The following is a 20962-nucleotide window of genomic DNA, read 5'->3' as shown; positions in this document are numbered from 1 at the left end:
TGGAACACAGCTCCAGGGTTGTGGTTCTAGACTAGAGGACTAGCACGTTCTGCACTGGAACCAGCAGGTTCTGATCCACGTGACTTTACAACACACACGCAGACACTTACAGACACGCACACACACACACACACAAATGCATACTATACATAGACATGCACACACATACGCACGCACACACACATTTCTCTCCTGTCTGTCAGATCTGCCTGAGTCACAGCAGTGTAGCAGATGGAGAGAAGGATGGAGAGAATAGAGAGAAGGATGGAGAGAATAGAGAGAAGGATGGAGCGATGGATGGAGAGGATAGAGAGAAGGATAGAGCGATGGATGGAGAGGATCGAGAGAAGGATGGAGAGGATGGAGAGATGGATGGAAAGGATAGAGAGAAGGATGGAGCGATGGATGAAGGATAGAGAGGAGAAGCAGAAAAGAAACACTGAACAACAGGAAGTTATTCGTCAGCTCCAGTGTGTCATCTCTCTGCACCTCCAATCACAAGCAGACACCAGGGGCTTGACCTCACACACGCTAACTGTGCTCCAGCCGAGCACGTTCACATTTACACGCAATCTGTTCCTTCCTCTTGGTTTTTTCATAAAAAAAGAGAGTACTGAGGAGGATCTCGCTGGCGGCATAGACGAGTGCAGGTCCACGGTCGTTGAACGGCTCGCTCTGAGAAGTCTGTGATTGTCGTCCCCTCTCTGACCGGTGCAAAACGTACCGCCGTCCGAAATCCAGCCTCGAAGTAATCGTCAATCATAACATCTTCTGATCCAAACACTTTATGTACATTAGATACGCACAGTCGGCACAGAGGGTTTGTTTTGATGTCAGACACATCACAGACAGTCATACACATCTGTGTGCTGCACACAGGGGTGGAATTAACACTAACTTTAGCACTAACTCCGCCCATCCAGGATGCCCTGGGTCACACGGTCACAAAAACGTGTGACTCTTTATGTTCTACTGCAGTTACTGAACCGGTGTTTCAGACTGTGCACATCAACCATCCTAACCCGCACTGCACAGTCACGCACATACAAAGAATACAGCTGGCAAACCATGAAAGTATCGTCTTAGATTTCCTAAATTAAGAAAAGAAACACTCGTATAAATACCATTAAGTGGCAAGCATGAACTCAAATACATTTACAGCATCATATCACAAAAAACATAATAAACTGAAGTTGCATGACGTTATAACTCTCTTTAATGTAGGTGTGTGTGTAAGTGTATTAGTAGATTGCCCGCATAGAGTTTGACCAAAAAGTAAATGCAGTGTGTGTGTTTGAGTGTGCTCTGTGTGTGTGTGGTTTGGGAGTCAGCCTCAGGAATGTAAGGTGTGTTGGTCATGAAACCATCTGCACCACAGCATGATAGATGCCGGCTCTGTCATTCTCTGTAGTCCTTCAGCCTCGCTTCTATCCAGCTACCCTCTTTTACTCTCTCTCTCCCTCTCTTTCCCTTTTCCTGCCTCTCTCTCCCTCTCTTTCCCTGTTCCTGCCGCTCTCTCTCTCCCTCTCCCTCTCTTTCCCTGTTCCTGCCTCTCTCTCCCTCCCTCTTTCCCTGTTCCTGCCTCTCTCTCTCTCCCTCTCTTTCCCTGTTCCTGCCTCTCTCTCCCTCTTTCCCTTTTCCTGCCTCTCTTTCTTTCTCTCTCTTTCTTCAGAATATACTTAGTATCCATCCCTCCTCTCACATCTCCTCCTCCCATCCCTCTCATTCCCGCCCTCTCCTTCCCCTCTTTCCTTTCCACTCTCCCTCTCCCATAAAACAATAAGTCTTAAATGTCTGAGTGGAGTGCGAGCTAATGGCTAGCATTAGCTCAGTAATGAAATATACATTACACCATTACACGACTGGCCTGGTTTCAGCACTGCAGGGCTAAAATAATAAAACATGCACAATTCAATTTCCTTCTCAAGCCCTTTGAGTGTGTGTGTGTGTGTGTGAGCAGTGATGCGGTTTGTTGGGGTGTGTGAGTGTGTTGATTGAGCAGCGGTTGCTTCGACCACACCTACGACCTGACGATGAACTGACCACAAAACAACCGCCCTCAACCGGACCGTTACCCGGGCCTTTGACATTGTCACTCTGTGCCAGAGTTGGGACATCTCTGGCCTCCTCTGATATCATCTTACTGCTATCTCTCCAGGCAGTCCCTCTCCCTTGTGCTGTGAAGTTCAGAAGTTCATTCTTTCAGGACTCTTAAATCCAAAATGACTTGCAGATGGGGATTCGAACCTGCGACCTCTAGATCTGCAGTCAAAAACGCTGTAACCACTGAGCTTTACACATCCCCTGTCCTGTTGTTGTTGTTATGTTGTGTTGAAAGTGAAACAGATTCATATTGTGTGTGTTTGTGGGTTGCATCTTACTGCAACACTCTCCCCAGTCAGCTTGAGCTTTTGCATTAGCATTCTCCTGTGCTAACGTACACATATGTATGGATGTGCACAAGGGTTCAGTATGCATGACGCCTATACAGCAACTATTGATGCAGAGATGATGACCATACATATGCATGTACTAGCCAGCATTTACAGATACAGTTAGCAGGAGAGAAAGAGTTTCCCTCGAGAAAAGAAAAGAAAAAAAGTTTGCGCTTCTCCATACTTCCTCACAGACTTTTAACAGTGAACTAGATGAGAGCTCCTCTTGAAATTGTCCCGCAGGCTAAAATGTCTTAGATTTTAAGACAGTCGTCGTGACCTTTGAATGCACAGTACAGCCACTTTGAAGAGTCTTAGTCCACCACTACACAGTGGTTCCTATTTACACTGGGATGAAGAGTCTATCCCACAACCCCCCCCCCTCCCCAGACCTCCTCCCCACCCCTAGAACCCCCCCCCCTCCCCAAGTCTAGACACGCTATTGTAATCCCCAAGTATAGCAGAGTGCATTCAGCCAGGTTACAGCCTGTCAAGGCAGAAGAGAAACCTCCTACAGTCAGGTTCCTCTCTTTCAGTTCTCTGAGGAGGAAGGAGGGAAGGGAGGAAAGGAAAGGAGGAAGGGAGGGAAGGAAGGAGGGAGGGAGGTACAGATATGCGTGAAAGAGTAGAGTCATGGGGGTGTGGGGAGGAGGAACAATAAGGGGAAATCTTCTGATTGCCTTTAGAGTTTTGTCTTAGCTTCACACACACACACGCTAACACTCACAAACATGCTAACACACACACACACACACGCTAACACACACACGCACACACACACGCGCCCTCTCCCCCTCTCCTAGCCCAGTATGTCCAGGTACACGGGTGACGCCTTGGCTAGGGTGAGCAGCAGGTTGTGGATCTCCTTGATGTTCAGCCTCATGTGCGGCTCCCTCTGCCAGCAGCCCAGCATCAGGTCGTACACGTCCTTGGGACAGGTGCGTGGGCGCTGCAGGACCCGCCCCTGCGTGATGCACTCGATCACCTGCAGGGGGAGACAAACACACTCGACTTTAGGTCGAAGCCGTTGAGATTCTGAGGCAGTTGTGACTGATCCGGAGTGGCTAGCTACTGTCCTCGGTCGCTAACGGGCGTTGCTAGCTGGTAGCACATGGTAAGAGAGCGGTGTGGAGGATCTCTCACCTCGTTGTTGGAGAGCTGGTACCAGGGCTGCTTGCCGTAGGTGAAGATCTCCCACAGGACCACCCCCAGGCTCCACACATCGCTCTCTGTGGTGAACTTCCTGTACATGATGCTTTCAGGGGGCATCCAGCGGATGGGCAGCATAGTATGGCCTCCCACCTGTTCACAAACGGGGGAAAAACAACCTTAAGCATGGCTGTAAACCAGATTGGTGCCTGTGGAAAGATTGTTATTCATTACAATTGTAGCCATTATATATTATATGTATCATACGTTTACTCCTGACAGTGTATACATTATATTTTACACGTTTAATGTAAATAATATATATTACAGTATTGTACAGACAGCCATAGATAAACACTTTGAGGAAGTAGCTACTTAGCTAACTTCCTGTCTAAATTCAGTGTGTCGTTCTATGTCACAGCATTCTACTGAAAGCAAAGAGTATAGAAGAACAATATAAGTTCTTTGCTGAAAGCATGGATTTTTGGAACTCTCGTTTGGAACTCTCTCGTTTGGAACTCCCTTGTTCTCAGGCTGTAAAGGAATTTCTCGAGGCTAGGACTCATCCGCTTAAATCTGCAGGAGATATTCATCATCACCCTCTATCTGGCTCCATCTCTCCTCTGCTCCTACTGCCCCCATACCTCTTGTTAACAACTCCCTCCTTTGTGCTGCCTCTACAGTGTTTCTGACAAAAAGCCTTTTTAAATTCACTGGTTTTGGTCCAAAGAAAACTAAAATACTAACATAGTAATTTCAAATTATAATAATAATATATAAAATACAAATCCGGCCAACCAAAACGTGACCTTTTTCTTCAGATTAGCTTTCCTTTGAGTACAGTTTGTAGGGCACTGGGTAATGTTGTAGTCAATGGCATTAGATGCTTTAAACTCTCGTTTCATTTATTCATCGTTGTTGATTGTATCGCCCTTTATAATGTGGTTCAGCTTCAAATATTCATGCTGTGCTCTTAGTGTTAGGAAGCTTGTTTGTTAACCCGATTGTCTTTGTGTGTGTATGTGTTGTGTGTATGTATGTTAGTGTGTGTGAGGAGGAGGAGGAGATAAAAGTGTGTGATTAATAGTTTTTAACATCCTGGTTTCATGAAATATTAAGAGGCAAGTTTAGTGGCCTGAGTCCCAAAGCATTTAGACCCCATACTCAGAGTAGGCATGTCTCTCTCTCTCCCTCTCTCTATCTCTCTATCTATCTCTCTCTACCTCTCTCTCTACCTCTCTCTATCTCTCTCTCTATCTCTCTCTCTACCTCTCTCGCTCTCTCCCCCTCTCACTCTCTATCTCTCTCTATCTCTCTCTCTACCTCTCTCGCTCTCTCCCCCTCTCACTCTCTATCTTTCTCTCCCCCTCTCTCTCTTACTCTCTACCTCTCTCTCTCTCTCTCTCTCTCTCTCTCTGTCTCTCTACCTCTCTCTCTCTCTCTCTCTCTCTCTCTCTCTCTCTCTCTCTCTCTGTGTCCTCTCTCTATACCCCTCTCTCTCTCTATCTACCCCTCTCTCTCGCTCTCTCTCTCTCTACCCCTCTCTCTCTCTCTCTCTCTCTCTCTCTCTCTCTCTCTCTCTCTCTCTCTCTCTCTCTCTCTGTCCTCTCTCTATACCTCTGTAACTGGCTCACTGTTGTTTTCTGTCTCTGCAAGTCTAACTCTATCCCCCCCTTCTCTCTGTCCTGTTCTCATAAATATTCATCGTTAACTTGCCCACTGCTTATCCGTGCCAGGGAGACTCTAAGAAGCGGCGCCGGGGATTGTGGGTTTAACTGAGTGAACCCCTCCGTGGCTGCCGCCGTTGCCGTGGCAACCAGCCGGGCCTCGCGGGCAGCTTTCTGAGTTTTTTATCTTTATTTTTGGTGTGTGTGTGTGAGTTATGAAGGCCGGCTGCGAGGGAGGGGCCTATGTAAAATGCCCCTCCCACTCCTTTCTCTGAAACTCTGTTCTTAGTTGCCCTGCATTTCTATGGAGACAAAGAATTTGCATGAGGATTACTGTTTTGTTTTGCATTAACTTAAAGAACGGGCAGTGCTACTCTGTCTGTCTGTCAGCCTGTCTCTCTGCCTGTCTGTCACCCTGTCTGTCTGCCTGTCTGTCTGCCTGTCTGTCAGCCTGTCTGTCACCCTGTCTCCCTGCCTGTCTGTCAGCCTGTCTGTCAGCCTGTCTCTCTGCCTGTCTGTCACCCTGTCTCTCTGCCTGTCTGTCAGCCTGTCTGTCTGCTGTGGGGGCTTGCTGACGTCAGTCCTGGTGTTGATACCCTGCAGGGCTGGAGCTACGGGCTCACCTTGTGATCCTCTATGACTCATCACTGCTACTCTGACGTTCACACTCTCCCTCCCACCCTCTCTCTACCCCCCTCTCTCCCTGTCCTTCTCTCCCTCTCTCTACCCCCCTCTCTCCCTGTCCTTCTCTCCCTCTCTCTACCCCCCTCTCTCCCTGTCCTTCTCTCCCTCTCTCTACCCCCCTCTCTCCCTGTCCTTCTCTCCCTCTCTCTACCCCCCTCTCTCCCTGTCCTTCTCTCCCTCTCTCTACCCCCCTCTCTCCCTGTCCTTCTCTCCCTCTCTGTACCCCCCTCTCTCCCTGTCCTTCTCTCCCTCTCTCTACCCCCCTCTCTCCATGTCCTTCTCTCCCTCTCTCTACCCCCCTCTCTCCCTGTCCTTCTATCCCTCTCTCTACCCCCCTCTCTCCATGTCCTTCTCTCCCTCTCTCTACCCCCCTCTCTCCCTGTCCTTCTCTCCCTCTCTCTACCCCCCTCTCTCCCTGTCCTTCTCTCCCTCTCTCTACCCCCCTCTCTCCCTGTCCTTCTCTCCCTCTCTCTACCCCCCTCTCTCCCTATCCTTCTCTCCCTCTCTCTACCCCCCTCTCTCCCTGTCCTCTCCCTCTCTCTACCCCCCTGCCTCCCTTTCTCTCATTCTTTCTCTCTCTCCGTCTCTCCCTTCCTCTCCATATATCTCCCCTCTATTTCTCTTCATCTCTCTCCACACTCCATCTCTGCTCATCACCACCAACACTTATTCTCTCTTTTCTGCCACTCCACCTCTCCCCTCCTCCTATCTTTATTCCTGCTCCATTTTTCCCTCCCTTCCTTGTACCTCTCTCCCTCTCCCCCTCCTTCTGTCTAACCCTTCACCCTCTCTCTCTTTCTCTGCCCATCCCTCTCTCCCTCCGTCTCTCCCTCTCTCCCCCTCCTCTCTCTGTGGTAGTGCTGCTGCATACTAATAGCGGGTCTTTGATGACTTGCTCTCCGTCTGATAGAACCGCTCCGGCTACACTGCCTGGGCCCGTTGCTATGGCTACACCCCCAGTGGTTGGTTTCACAAAGAGAGGGAAAGAGGAGGAGGAAGAGGGGTTATTCGTCTCCCCATACTGGTAATACTGTACATTCAAAAGAAAGAGACAGAGGGAGAAAGAGGAGAGAGAGAATCCAGTTTTTACCCAGTCACCTTGGCTTGACAACTACATTCCACTTCCTGCCCCCCCACCCCCACCCCCACCGCCACTCCAACCGCCTCACCTCCCCCCCTCACCTCCCCCCCTCACCACCCCCTCTCCCCCCTCTCCTCTCTCCCCCAGCCGGATGTATGAGACAGCTCTCTCAGCACCTCCAGGCACAGTGGGCCAGATTCTGTTTCTCCCTCACACCACCGCTATCCAGACCACCAGGGCCTGGACTCGCATCCATACTGACCCTATAATGCTGTGACATCAAAACACACTGAAACCTATACCAGACATCTATACGGCAGACGGCAAGCCCTACACACACATGCACACATCTCTCACTGTTTATCCTCTGCATGCAGTCCTTTATATCTATACCGTACAGTTGCTCGTTTATGCCTCCCAATGCAAATGGACTCCGGGATGATAGAATCACTACAGCAGTTAGCTCTGGTCTGTCGATACGGCTCTGCCAGAGTCTATCAGAGGTGTTCCACAACATTAGCTGAACGGCAGCCAGCTTATCACCAGGTCGAGGGTGGATTCTGAGGCGGTATAGCCCAGTGACGGAGCGTTTGACTGTAAATCAAGAGGTCGCAGGCTAACATCGCTTCGGATTAGAAAGCATCTGCTAAAACGAATACATGACTTTACACACAGTCCTCGTCTGGAGGATCTCTGAAGAGTTCCCTTAACGGCACGGCCAGATCCCGGAGGCCCATGCAGTGGTGCGAGGGAGGAGGGGGGTGATGGGGCCCATGCTGGGGGGATGAGGGGGGGAGTGCAGGGGTGGACGTGTCGGAGGTGTAGGGTGAGGGTGTAAAAGAAAGAAGAAGAAAGAGTGACACATACACTGACCCTGTAGTAATCCGTGCTGTATACGTCCCGGGACATGCCGAAGTCTCCGATCTTCACCAGCAGGTTCTCCCCCACCAGGCAGTTGCGTGTGGCCAGGTCTCTGTGGACGAAGTGCTGGGAGGCCAGGTACACCATGCCGGCCGCGATCTGCTGCGCGATGTGCAGCATCTGGGACTGGGTCAGCTCCGCCGGCCGGTTGTTCTGGCCGTCCGCCATCAGGACCGCGTCCGGGCCGTGAGCCCTGGAGGGGGAGGGGGGGACAACGTAGATCCGTAAATATGCTGCGTCGAGGGCAAACGCAGCTCAACGCACTCACTTTGCAAACTGATACCTGCCAGTATGCAGACACACCAACACACGTTAGACGCTCACACACCCACTCACTCATACATTTGACATTTACATTTAGTCATACACACACACACACACACCTTCCCACTCACACACCACCAACGCGACTCTGACGGCTTGTACCTGAGGAACTTGTTGAGGTCTCCGTGCTTCATGTACTCAAACACCATGATGAGCGGGTCGCTGTCCACGCACACACCGTAGAAGGTGACGATGTGCTCGTGCTGCAGGTTGGTGAGGAGCTCCGCCTCACGGTGGAAGTCCTTACGGGCGTTCTCACTGGCCTCCTTTAGAGTCTGCACACACATGGACACACAGGTCAGATGGCTGAGAGGTTAGGGAGTCGAGCTATGAATCAGAAGGTTGTTGGTTCGATTCCCGGCCGTGCCAAATGACGTTGTGTCCTTGGGCAAGGCACTTCCCCCTTACTTGCCTCAGGGAGAATGTCCCTGTACTTACTGTAAGTCGCTCTGGATAAGACTAAATGTAAATGTAAACACGTACAGACACACACACACGAATGGACACACACACACATCATCTCATTAGCATCTATTAGTAGTGATCACAAGCACTTTCCACCAACAGAAAAGGTTGGAGTCTTACTGTCTAAATTAGAAAAATAACGAGAGGGCTTCCATAGTAACACGCATTAAGCAAACCTGAGACCTGAACACTGTACATACAGGAAGTGATTAGAGCCTAGTGTTTACGTAAGGAACGAGCTCTTGGTGTTGGTGTCCTCTATGCATGTGACCTGACCTCAGCTCTTAGTGCAGTCACGTTTCAGGAAGTGAAAATGATCCGGTCCCATAATATTATCCACAGATATACTATAGAAATGTTTCTGCCTGGTGAATAATTGATGCTCCTACGGTATGTGACATGGCTATATACAGGCTGTTACAGCCATGGAGTCGGAGGAATGATATGTTTGTCAGAGTGGAGGAGGGATGAGGAGGAGAGGTTGAGGGGAGAGGGGTGAGGAGATAAGGGGTGAGGGGAGGAAGGGTAAGGTGAGAAACTCCTGGGTGAGGAGGTGAGGGGTGAGGAGGGGTTAGCAGAGAAAAAGAGGAGGAGAGCATGAGGGGAGGAGGTGAGAGGTGAGGAGGGGTTAGCAGAGGAGGAGAGCATGAGGGGAGGAGGTGAGGGGTGAGGAGGGGTTAGCAGAGGTGAGAGCATGAGGGGAGGAGGTGAGAGGTGAGGAGGGGTTAGCAGAGGAGGAGAGCATGAGGGGAGGAGGTGAGAGGTGAGGAGGGGTTAGCAGAGGTGAGAGCATGAGGGGTGGAGGTGAGGGGTGAGGAGGGGTTAGCAGAGGTGAGAGCATGAGGGGAGGAGGTGAGGGGTGAGGAGGGGTTAGCAGAGGTGAGAGCATGAGGGGAGGAGGTGAGGGGTGAGGAGGGGTTAGCAGAGGTGAGAGCATGAGGGGAGGAGGTGAGGGGTGAGGAGGGGTTAGCAGAGGTGAGAGCATGAGGGGAGGAGGTGAGGGGTGAGGAGGGGTTAGCAGAGGAGGAGAGCGTGAGGGGAGGAGGTGAGGGGTGAGGAGGGGTTAGCAGAGGAGGAGAGCATGAGGGGAGGAGGTGAGGGGTGAGGAGGGGTTAGCAGAGGAGGAGAGCATGAGGGGAGGAGGTGAGGGGTGAGGAGGGGTTAGCAGAGGAGGTGAGGGGTGAGGAGGGGTTAGCAGAGGTGAGAGCGTGAGGGGAGGAGGTGAGGGGTGAGATGGGGACCCGTCGTGGTCAGAGATACAGTTAAATGAGATTAGGACTGACGGGTCAATGCTGCAGGTCAGTTAGCATTAGCGTAGCATGTCAGCCGTTGCTTAGTTAGCATAAGCATGACCCCCAGACTGTCAACCTTCCTACTGTACACATGGACCCTAAACTGCCCTGGCTGGACTGGGCCAGTCAAGCTCATTGTCTCCCCTCACCTCTGAGAGAAAGAGGAGAGGAGAGAAGTGGAGAGGAGAGGAAAGTAAAATGCTGAGACAGACAAGAAGGTAAATGGAAGAAGCAAGGGGGAGGTGTCTTCTTCTAATATCATGTATTTTTAATGAAAGTCCTCCAATAAGATCTTGTTTCTACATTTTCTGGATGGATCCCATTGGTTAATCCTCTCCAATCAAGTCTGCAGGGTTCACTGGTCGGCGATTGTCAACATGAAGGTCCAGTAGAAATATAATCCATAGAAAGGACCCATCCTGTCCGATGCCTCATATACATCTAAAGTGTAGGAATATGATACCTCCAAAAGAACTTTTTATCTGTGAGGTACAATTACACCTTTACAAAAAATCTATGATCTGCATTACAGCAACATTAAACCCTACTCCATCTTACTCGCCACAATCAACAAGACATGAAGGAGGTGCTTGGGAATCCTGGTCAAATAACAGAGTGCTGATGAAAACAATGTAGGTTACCTTAACAGCGACAAGGATCTTGTCTTGGTCAGGTGACAGGTTGTAGCATTCCGCCAGGAACACCTTTCCAAAGGCGCCCTCTCCCAGCTCTCTCTTCAGCACGATGTTGTGTCTCTTAATGTGCTGAACGACTAGAGACACACAGGACAAGACACACAGCTAGTTAACACACAGTGAGTTAAAACACAGCAAGCTAACCCACAACTAGTTAAGCCACAGTTCATACATCTAGGCCTAGGCCTATGGTAGTTAACCCACAGTTAGTTAAAACACAGCAAGCTAACCCACAACTAGTTAAGCCACAGTTCATACATCTAGGCCTAGGCCTATGGTAGTTAATCCACAGCTAGTTATCACAATATTTAACTCACAGCTAGTAAACAACACACAACAAATTGAGTGTTGTTATAAAGGAAGCAATCATCATGCAATCATCATTAATATCCCTAAGTTATATATCACGTACAGATAACACACGTTATCTGATGCGATGCGACGAGCGGTGATTGGAAACGTTTATCTCCAACAGTAAGACAGTTTCGAATGGCCACGTTTAATGATATAAAACGAGCCCAGACGTTAGTCCAGACCTCCCGGTTGGAGCGAGCGAGCCGCAAGAACGAACACAGCCAGCCGGTCCGCCAGCGCACCCAAACCGATTCATCAGCAGGTTAGCGCAGTCGCTGGGAGAAGCGCTCTGCAGCCGGACATACACAGGCAGGATTGATCTGAGATCTGATTAAGAAGTGCATTGGAAGAAGAGCTCACCACTCAGCATATTGCATTACAGCGAGCTAGACTCTGAAGCTGCATCGATCTGCACTAACTTACTGAGAAGCACCATAACCCAAAGTTAAAGAGACAGAGGGAGGCGGAAGAAGGGGAGGAGGAAAGGAGAGAGAGAGAGAGAGAGACGAGAGAGAGAGAGAGAGAGAGAGAGAGAGAGAGAGAGAGAGAGAGAGAGAGAGAGAGAGGAGAGAGAGAGAGAGAGAGAGAGAGAGAGAGAGAGAGAGAGAGAGAGAGAGAGAGAAATTGAGAAGGAAAAAGGTTGGTGGACATCAGTAGACCACAACACACTTCCAGACTTCAGACTTTTGTTTGTGTTGGCTGTGTGTGTGTGTTTAAGGTCCTGGTGTGCCTGTGTGTTCTCATTATGTGTGTGTGTGTGTGTGTCCTTCTGGTGACATCACATTTGCCAAAACAACAGCCCAGGGACCTGACTAAGTACCCACAATTCCCTGAATACTTCTCCTGAAAAGCCACGGCCTCCATCCAGCAGCACCCTCTCTCTCTCTCTCTCTCTCTCTCTCTCTCTCTCTCTCTCTCTCTCTCTCTCTCTCTCTCTCTCTCTCTCTCTCTCTCTCTCTCTCTCGCTCTGTCTCTCGCTCTGTCTCTCGCTCTGTCTCTCGCTCTGTCTGTCTGTCTGTCTGTCTGTCTCTCTCTCTCTCGCTCTGTCTCTCTCTCTCTCGTTCTGTCTGTCTGTCTGTCTGTCTCTCTCTCTCTCTCTCTCTCTCTCTCTCTCTCTCTCTCTCTCTCTCTTCAGCTCTGTCTCTCTGTCTCTCTGTCTGTCTGTCTCTCTCTCTCGCTCTGTCTCTCGCTCTGTCTGTCTCTCTCTCTCTCTCTCTCGCTCTGTCTCTCTGTCTGTCTGTCTCTCTCGCTCTGTCTCTTTCTCTCTCTTGCTCTGTCTCTCTCTCTCGCTCTGTCTCTCTCTCTCTCTGTCTCTCCTCTCTCTCTCTCTCTCTCGCTCTGTCTCTCTGTCTGTCTGTCTGTCTCTCTCTCTCTCTCTCTCTCTCTCTCTTGTGTTTTCTGGGTGGATGGTTGGATGGATTGACAAATAGATCAAACAAACAAATGGGTGGATGGTATGGATGTGGGTAAGGGTTGGTTGGAGTCTGTATTGTATTTCAGAGCTGGCAGTAGATGGCCAGTGATCTTCCAAGCATCAGAGTGACATCATGATGGATGATGAAGGGAAACGGGATGATTAGAGAGCTTCATCCCAGTAAACAGCACAGATGACACACAGGTGTGTGTGTGTGCGCGTGTGTGTGTGTGAATCACCAGATTCCAGATGATGTTATGTTCTTATTTTGATCCCCCGGAGAAGTGCATGTAGCCCAGAAAGCAAAGAAAGCAGAAAAGAGGAAAAAAAAACAAACAAAGCATAAATTCGATTCTTGCGTTTCGCTTTTGATCAGTAGAATCAATTGTGTGTGTGTGAGTGTGTACAACTCTTGTTCTTAATGATCTAGGCCCACTCTAATGGAGTGGGTAAACTAATGGGGATCATTGATCTGTTTCTGAGATATACAGTCACGCCCACTCCCATGATGCCTCACCTACAGGTCTTATCGTCAAGCCTTCAAGCAGAATACACACACACCTTCTCTCTGTCTAACACACACACACACACACACACTCACACAAACAGATGTGCTGTATTGAACGTAATTGACTCACTCATGTTATATACTTGTTTTTATAGCTTGTAAATCACTCTGTCTCTCTGGGTTTCTATGCTGAGCTGGAGAGTGTGTGTGTGTGTGTGTTTTGGGCATGTGTGTTTGTTAGATGATGCCTGTGTGTACTGGTAAACCTCTCAGGACCATCAAACAACTTCAGAGTCATCTCTATTTAGCTTGGATCATTGTTCAAGACCACACGAAAAGGACTGACCTAGAACAAATCCATATTCACACACACACACCGCATTTCCTGTCACAGTGGACCAGTTTATTTCAGCTTCTTCAAATCCATCACCATGGCAGCCGTGTGTTTCTGAGGCAACAAGCTTCTACGCAAGCAGGTGTCCTTCGAAAGGTCTTTGGTCTAGTTTGTTAGTTCGCTCTCTCGCACAGAGAAAACTCCTATCTCCTAAACCAATACTGTGGTTGACTGGAAACTATACTTCCCAAAATCTTGACCTTTTTATTTTGACAATTACTTACTAACTAACCAGTTCATGTCAGTAAATTACCTCAGGTGAGATACAGTGTAGCGTATCGTTTTCACAGTCACCAATGTGGTTAGCTAGTACCTACTAGTAGTTCATATTCACAGGAGAAAATAGTACAGACTACCATCTCTCTTTGGTCTAGGAACTCACACTGACCGTTTATCTTGTGCATGCTCTCAACAGCATCCTAGTGCACGCAGGCACACATGTTCCAATATGACGTCACTGCGTAGACTATTTGACATGGCTTTGCTATATTATCAAATATGCTCAACATACAGACTTGATTCTTTTTAGCTCCACTCTGGTCAACCAACAAGTTAATCACATTTTACTACAGATTGCAGTGATGTAGCTGTGCTGTATGTTTAACTGTCTGTTTTTTCTAAAATAGACCTGGAGAGAATGAGCTGATTTGTTTAAAGGTGTTTGTGCAGTTTAGAAGCAACTGCATGTTTTAGAAGTTGTCACAGAGGTTGGAAGAGTTTCTTTATAGTTGATAAGGTTACGTAGTTTTGAAGCATTTGTGTAGTTTAGTAGCATCTGCCTAGTTTAGAAGTATTCGCATAGGTTGGAAGAGTTTGTGTAGTTGATACATGTTTTCAACGTCGTTTCGGAGCGTTTGCGCGGTCGGTACTCACAAGTGTCGTTCTTCAGCAGGCTGTTTGTGCTGCGGAAGTACTGCGGGTTCTCGATGACGGGGATCTTGGTCATGCCGATGATGACAGAGTCAGGGCCCATCTCCGAGGACGACGGCGTGTTGCTGCCGTTCGACACGTGGTGGAGAGGAGAGGCGGAGTCATCATCATTACTGATCACTGAGGAGGGACCTGGTGGAGAGGAGAGGGTGGGGAGGAGAGAGAGAGAGGGAGGGAGAGGGGAGGAGTGAGAGAGGGAGGAGAAGTGTGAGAGAGAGGGAGGGAGAGAGGGAGGGAGGAGGAGAGGAGAAGGGTGAGAGAGTGAGAGGGAGGGGGGAGGAGAGGAGAGGAGAGGAGAAAGGGAGATAAGGAGGGTATGGGACCAAGAGGAAAAGAGAAAGAGGTCAGTAACAAAGCACTAAGAAGAGGGAAGGGAGGGAATGGAGGGAGGGAGGGAGAGATGGAGGGAAAAAAGAGGATTAGACTGGTTATTGGCCGGGAGAGATCAGAGAAGGGATGATGGAGTATGACAACATTCATCCAGAGGAAAACTCCAGAACGAGGGAAAGAGAGAGAGGGGGAGAGAGAGAACATTTTAGTTTTTTGTGATTTATTAAACGACGGAGGCAGGCTGCAGAAGGAACATCAGGCCCAAGCTGGCCAGAGAATAGAGAAACGTTTCATCACCACACCACAGAAGAAGAGTTGATTACAGGTTACTCTGAATGGGAGAAGGCTGGAGGAATGAAGGATTGTGTCTGATAATGCAGAGCAGAGAAGTAGACAGGAAGACATGCTAACTGCCTCCTCATCCGTCATCATTGCGTTTGGAGGCAGTCTGCCGGAACTGTCAGTGGTTTGGTTTTCTCGACGTTAAATAAACATTAGAACTGCTTTTCTCTGTCACTGTGTGTCTGTGTGTCTCTCTCTCTCTTTTTGTTCCCTTAACTATGTCACACACACACACACAAACACACACACACACACACACACACACACACACACACACACACACACACACACACACACACACACACACACAAACACACACACAGTGTTGTTATTGGAGTGTCTGGGGTACATTCCATTGTAGGAGGCAAAGGAACAAGACAGACAAACAAAGACTGACTGTCTCTCAGCCTCCAGGCACAATGCTTGTGTGTGTGTGTGCATGTGTGTGTGTGTGTGTGTGTGTGTGGGCGGGTGGATGTTTCCAGGCATGTTCCCTCATCTTAAGTTTGCAGGAGGCTACACCCTTCACTTGAACTTCACAACAACTCAAAGCTCCTTCTGCTCATCCTCTTCCTCCGGTCTGGGCGTGTGTGTGTTCTCCCATCGTCCCCAGGACCCGGGACAGGAGTTCTGGATGCTTTCCCCTCCGTTCCCAGTCTTCCCAGGAGGAAGGCGGGGGTCTTGCATTGCCTTATGAGCAGCTCTGGAGTTGCTTCGCTGTCTACATTGTACTGAGGGGTCTCGCCATTAGGGCTCAAAAATCTCTGGAGCTGAAGAGCAGCCATTTTGGTTCAACTCTGGAGCTCAAGAGCAGGCATTTTGGCTCCGCTCTGACTGTTGTTTGATTTCCGGTTTAAGGACACTCATTACCCACAGGGTTTTTCAGAGGCTTGGTCGTTCACATGCACGTACGCATGTAAGCGCGCACACACACACACACACACACACACACACACATTGAGACAGGTCCATCATTAGTGGTGAAAGGCTTCAGGGTCAGATCGTTACAAACTCTATTTAGCTGAGGGGCGACAGGAGGCTGGGAGGGAGGGGGGGAGGGGAGAGACAAGGGAAGCAGGAGGTAGGGAGGAGGAGAGACAGGGGCCAGAGGAGGGGGGGGGGTCCGCTGGGAGCTGTTGAGGAGGAGGGGGAGGGAGGGGGGCAGAGTGAAGCATAAGTGGGGTCAGGTTCTGACCTAACACCGTTTAATAGACAAGGAACTGCTGTTAATACTGCTGGAGGAGATGGAGTGATGCTTGGGCAGGGGCTGAGGCCGGGGCAGGGGCCGGGGCAGGGCCTGAGGCCGTGGCAGGGGCCGGGGCAGGGCCTGAGGCCGGGGCAGGGGCCGGGGCAGGGCCTGAGGCCGGGGTAGGGGCCGAGGCCGGGGCAGGGCCTGAGGCCGGGGTAGGGGGCGGGGCCAAGGCAAAGCAGAGATTTGGTCTGGAGCTAGGGGCCATGACTGGGGCTGGCGTTGGGGCCGGGGCTAAGGTTAGGGCTGGGGCCATGACTGGGGCTGGCGTTGGGGCCGGGGCTAAGGTTAGGGCTGGGGCCATGACTGGGGCTGGCGTTGGGGCCGGGGCTAAGGTTAGGGCTGGGGTCCGGACTGGGGCTGGCGTTGGGGCCGGGGCTAAGGTTAGGGCTGGGGCTGGGGTCCGGACTGGGGCTAGGTGCCTGAATGCGTCTGCATGTAAGTGTTCCTGTATTGATGCCCCCTGGCTGCACCCTCCCCCTCCCCTCATCCAGACAGACACCAGCCGTTTAGTGAACAGAGCTGAATCCCACTGACTGCCTGCGGTTACAGGCATGCTGTGAGTATTAAAACTTTAAATACATTGTTGCGTTCAACCAGTCGGTTGAGCACACACTGAGCTGTGGTGCGGCGCTCTAAAGATGGAGCACTCCCAACCCAACGCTTCTGCTATTGTCAGAGGGTCATATCAAGGGGAAATAATCTTTTAGGAGCATTCAAAAGGTTTATTTTGGTTGCTCACAGGGAATGACACACGTAACAGGCCGGGGTTGATTCCGACATATCTTTAAAAGGTTCCTTTGTGTGGACGAGGCCATATCTCACCTACTCTGGGAGATAGGGAGACTGCACACTAGTGTCCAAGCAGGGAGGAGAGGAGATCTGAGTAATAAAAGGCAGAGTGATGGAGGGACAGAACACTTAGAAGAGAGGAGAGGTCGTAGGGCAGAGGAAGAGAGGGGCAGTTAGGTCAGAGCCTTCTGTCACCCCGTGTGTGACCTGTTCTCCCCAGCCCCCCCAAGCCCCTCCCTAACAGGAAACCTGAGCCCCCCCCCCCCCTCACACTGTGTCCCCCGTTTCTAAACTGTGCTCTCACCCCGCCGCACACAGGAAGTGATGTATTGATTCTGTGGAGGAACAGGATACGGTGAAGACGGAGACAGACAGCAGAGAAAATCGAGAAAGAGAGAGACAAAGACAGAAAGAGAGACAGAAAGAGAAAAAGAAAGAGAGAGAATGAGAGGGAGGGGGGTTTTCAGAAGGAGATTCTTAGGTATGGGAGATCATTCGTAAACTGGAGGATGAAGGATGGACAAAAGGACAGAGACAGTGAAGAGGGGTAGGAGAAGTGTGTCTGAGGAGAGGGTAAAGAGATGGAGAGATGGACAGAGGGTTTTGCAACAAAAAAACCTGAGGTCAGACAGAGAGAGAAAAGAGATAGAACTTTAAAAGTAGGGAATGAGAGAGCATCGGAGAGGGGGAAGGAAGTGAGTCGGGTCTGTTGAGAGAGGGAAGAAAGGGATGTCTTGGACAGGGGTGAAGGAATAGAGGGATGGAGGGATGGATGGAGGGGAGGCTAATAAGGAGGGATGGCTAGGATTTCCGTTGCGCTGCAGTTTAGTGACAGAGTTGAGAAGACTGTCAGCCAATCAGAACCGGTCTGGACAGGCCCATCTGCATCCTGCACAGATCAGATTCCCTCCAACACTCTGCCATGTAAAAATAGGCCTCTCTCTCTCTTTCAGTCTCTCTGCCTCACTTTTCTTCTGTTCCTCCCTTTCATTCTACCCCTCTCTCTCTCCTTCCTCTCCCTCTTTCTGTACATCACTTCCCTCTCTCCTCCTCTCATCTTAGCTCGTTCCCCCCCTCTCTCCTTCCCCCTCTCTTCGTCTGAGTTTCTATTTTTAATAAACAAACCACATTCACCTTCTCAAGTGACAGAAAGACCATGTTCTCTTTTGTCCCCCTCTCCTTCACTTCGCACCCCCACCTCCCTCACCCCCACCTTCCTCACTCCCCCCTCCCTCACTCCCCCCTCCCTCACTCCCCCCCTCCCTCACCCCCACCTTCCTCACCCCCACCTCCCTCACTCCCCCCTCCCTCACCCCCACATTCCTCACCCCCACCTCCCTCACTCCCCCCTCCCTCACCCCCACCTTCCTCACCCCCACCTCCCTCACTCCCCCCTCCCTCACCCCCACCTTCCTCACCCCCACCTCCCTCACTCCCCCCTCCCTCACCCCCACCTCCCTCACTCCCACCTTCCTCACCCCCACCTCCCTCACTCCCCCCTCCCTCACCCCCACCTCCTTCACTCCCCCCTCCCTCACTCCCCCCTCCCTCACTCCCCCCTCCCTCACCCCCACCTTCCTCACCCCCACCTCCCTCACTCCCCCCTCCCTCACCCCCACATTCCTCACCCCCACCTCCCTCACTCCCCCCTCCCTCACCCCCACCTTCCTCACCCCCACCTCCCTCACTCCCCCCTCCCTCACCCCCACCTTCCTCACCCCCACCTCCCTCACTCCCCCCTCCCTCACCCCCACCTCCCTCACTCCCACCTTCCTCACCCCCACCTCCCTCACTCCCCCCTCCCTCACCCCCACCTCCTTCACTCCCCCCTCCCTCACCCCCACCTCCTTCACTCCCCCCTCCCTCACCCCCACCTCCTTCACTCCCCCCTCCATGAACACAGAACACATCAGTGTGACGCAGGGTAAGGAGAAGAAAAGGAAGAGGAGGAGGAGAACGAGAGCTTGGCAAAGACAGGACTAATTATGTCTTCTCTTGTCAGTGAGAGAGGGGATGGTGAGCGGTGCATTCTGAATGGCTGTCTTTTGTGTCACATGGTTCAGGAGTCAGATGTTTCCTGAAGGACTTTCAGATATAATCGTCAGTATTGTATTAATTGCTGCTCTGCAATTAAGCTGCACAGTACCAGGTGAGTGTATCTGCTGCATGTACTTGAGAGTACAAACACACACACACTCTGAAAGATGTTTTCTTGAGACGTAATAGCCTCCATGTCCCTGAATTCGTAACAGGTGGTAATCAGTCTGTCAGCTACAGGCATCCAGCTGTCATAACATCCACATCCCCCACCCCACCCCTCTCCACCATCCATACCACCCCCTCCCTTCTGAACCCTTCTGAAACGTTCCTCCACATGTCAGAACCGTAACGTTCCTCGCAGAGAACCTCCCCTCAGTCATGCCGACGAAAATCCTCACACACTGACACACGCAAAACCTTCCAACCAACGGACATGCCAACTGACAAAAGAGGTAGAAATCACAGTTTATTTGCATATCAGAAGTACACAAACGTTCCAGCAGAAACACAACATGCTTCCTGTTCTAGCTACTCTCTTGGTTTTGCCAGTGTTAGAACTCCCACATCTCCCGTTTCACACGATCATTATCACCTGTCATGTTCAGAGATGTACAAGTTTGTGCAGATCTCTGTCCTGTGTGTGTGTGTGGAACTATGGAATCCTGATGTGAACTCGCTGTTGTGAAGAAACTGTTACTCTGCATCTAGACCCTGTTACCTTCTTAATGAAATGGTACCCTACACGTCTGACTTCACCCTGGTCCCAAACCCAGCCCACGATGAAAGTGTGTATGTGGAGGTGTGTTAGAAAGGGTGCAGACAATCATCAGGGCATCTCAATGTTTGTTGTCGATGTTAACCCACATTGTGTGTTTGTTTGTGTTAGCATGGTTGTATATGGTACCAAGGTATGTCAACGATTGTTTATTGGACCAATCAGATGGAGTGTTTAGGCATGGAGTACTGAGATACGAGGGGAGGGGGGTCTGTTTGTGTGTTCAGATCAGTGGTGTGTATAAAACCAGTTGGGGTGTGTTATGGGGCGTGTGTGTAAAGATATAGGTTAATGGTTGTCTGTTTCAATAATTCATCTGCAGGCTTTTAGGTGTCTCTGCAGAGAGCGAGGTGATTGGCTCAAATGCTCCTGTAATGTAACTTCCTGGCAGGTTCGTCCTCAGTCACTGGGGTGACAAACCTCTCCTACTTCTGTCTGAGACAATACTAAACAGTCTCTCTAACTGTGTGTGTTTGAATGTCTCTCTTCCTCCTCTCTTTCTCCCTCTCTTTCTCTGTCTCCTCTCTTTTAATCTCTCCCTATTCTCTCTCCCCTTCTTCCTCCATCTCGCTCTCTCCCTCTCTCCTCTACTCTCCTCCCCTCTATCCCTTCATCTTTCCCTCTCCTCTGTCCTCTCTCCCCCGTCTCCCTCTCCTCTGCTCTCCTCCCCCTTTCCCTTCATCTCTCCCTCTCCTCTCTCTTCACCTCTCCTCTCTCTCCCCTCCTCCTCCCTCTCCCAAGTTGTCGTGGAGACTCCGTCAGTCCTACAGTGTTACCACCTCCACAGGAACGTTTTGAAACATAACAAACCCTGAGGGGAAAAAAAACACAACAAAACCAACATAAACAACAAAATAAAGGACTCAAAGCAGTAAATAATAAGCACGACAAAAGTAAATATCGAACCAAAGAAGGTTACAAATCTAAAATGATGATATAAATCAATGTAAAATCAATGACAAACAGTAAATAAGGATGAATAAGGGATTATTTGAGTTAACATCGAATCGCCGGGGGTTACGGGTTTGGGTAGGTCAGTCAGTTGGTCAGACAGGCTGACAGACAGACACACGGACAGACAGACAGACAGACAGACAGACAGACAGAAAAGCACAGCTTGA

The 20962-nt window shown here is 50.3% G+C and overlaps 1 protein-coding gene across 2 annotated transcripts in view; it reads right to left on the bottom strand.

Annotated features, from left to right (window-relative positions):
- Positions 1–2852: 2852 nt before the first annotated feature.
- Positions 2853–20962, bottom strand: part of ntrk2a (neurotrophic tyrosine kinase, receptor, type 2a) — a 29386-nt gene continuing 11276 nt past the window's right edge. Inside the window, exons 12-17 of one of the 2 annotated variants that reach the window (XM_062454233.1) lie at positions 14257–14445; positions 10660–10790; positions 8364–8536; positions 7884–8130; positions 3579–3737; positions 2853–3420 (exon numbers count right to left, since the gene is read on the bottom strand). In XM_062454233.1, coding sequence (XP_062310217.1) covers positions 3235–3420; positions 3579–3737; positions 7884–8130; positions 8364–8536; positions 10660–10790; positions 14257–14445 — 1085 coding nt within the window. In that variant the 3' untranslated portion in view covers positions 2853–3234. The remainder of the gene's footprint in view (positions 3421–3578; positions 3738–7883; positions 8131–8363; positions 8537–10659; positions 10791–14256; positions 14446–20962) is intronic. The other variant, XM_062454234.1, reaches the window with a different exon arrangement.

This window comes from Osmerus eperlanus, chromosome 28, assembly GCF_963692335.1.
Source record: "Osmerus eperlanus chromosome 28, fOsmEpe2.1, whole genome shotgun sequence".
Taxonomy (NCBI): Eukaryota; Metazoa; Chordata; class Actinopteri; order Osmeriformes; family Osmeridae; genus Osmerus; species Osmerus eperlanus.
This window is presented reverse-complemented; position numbering and strand designations above follow the sequence as displayed.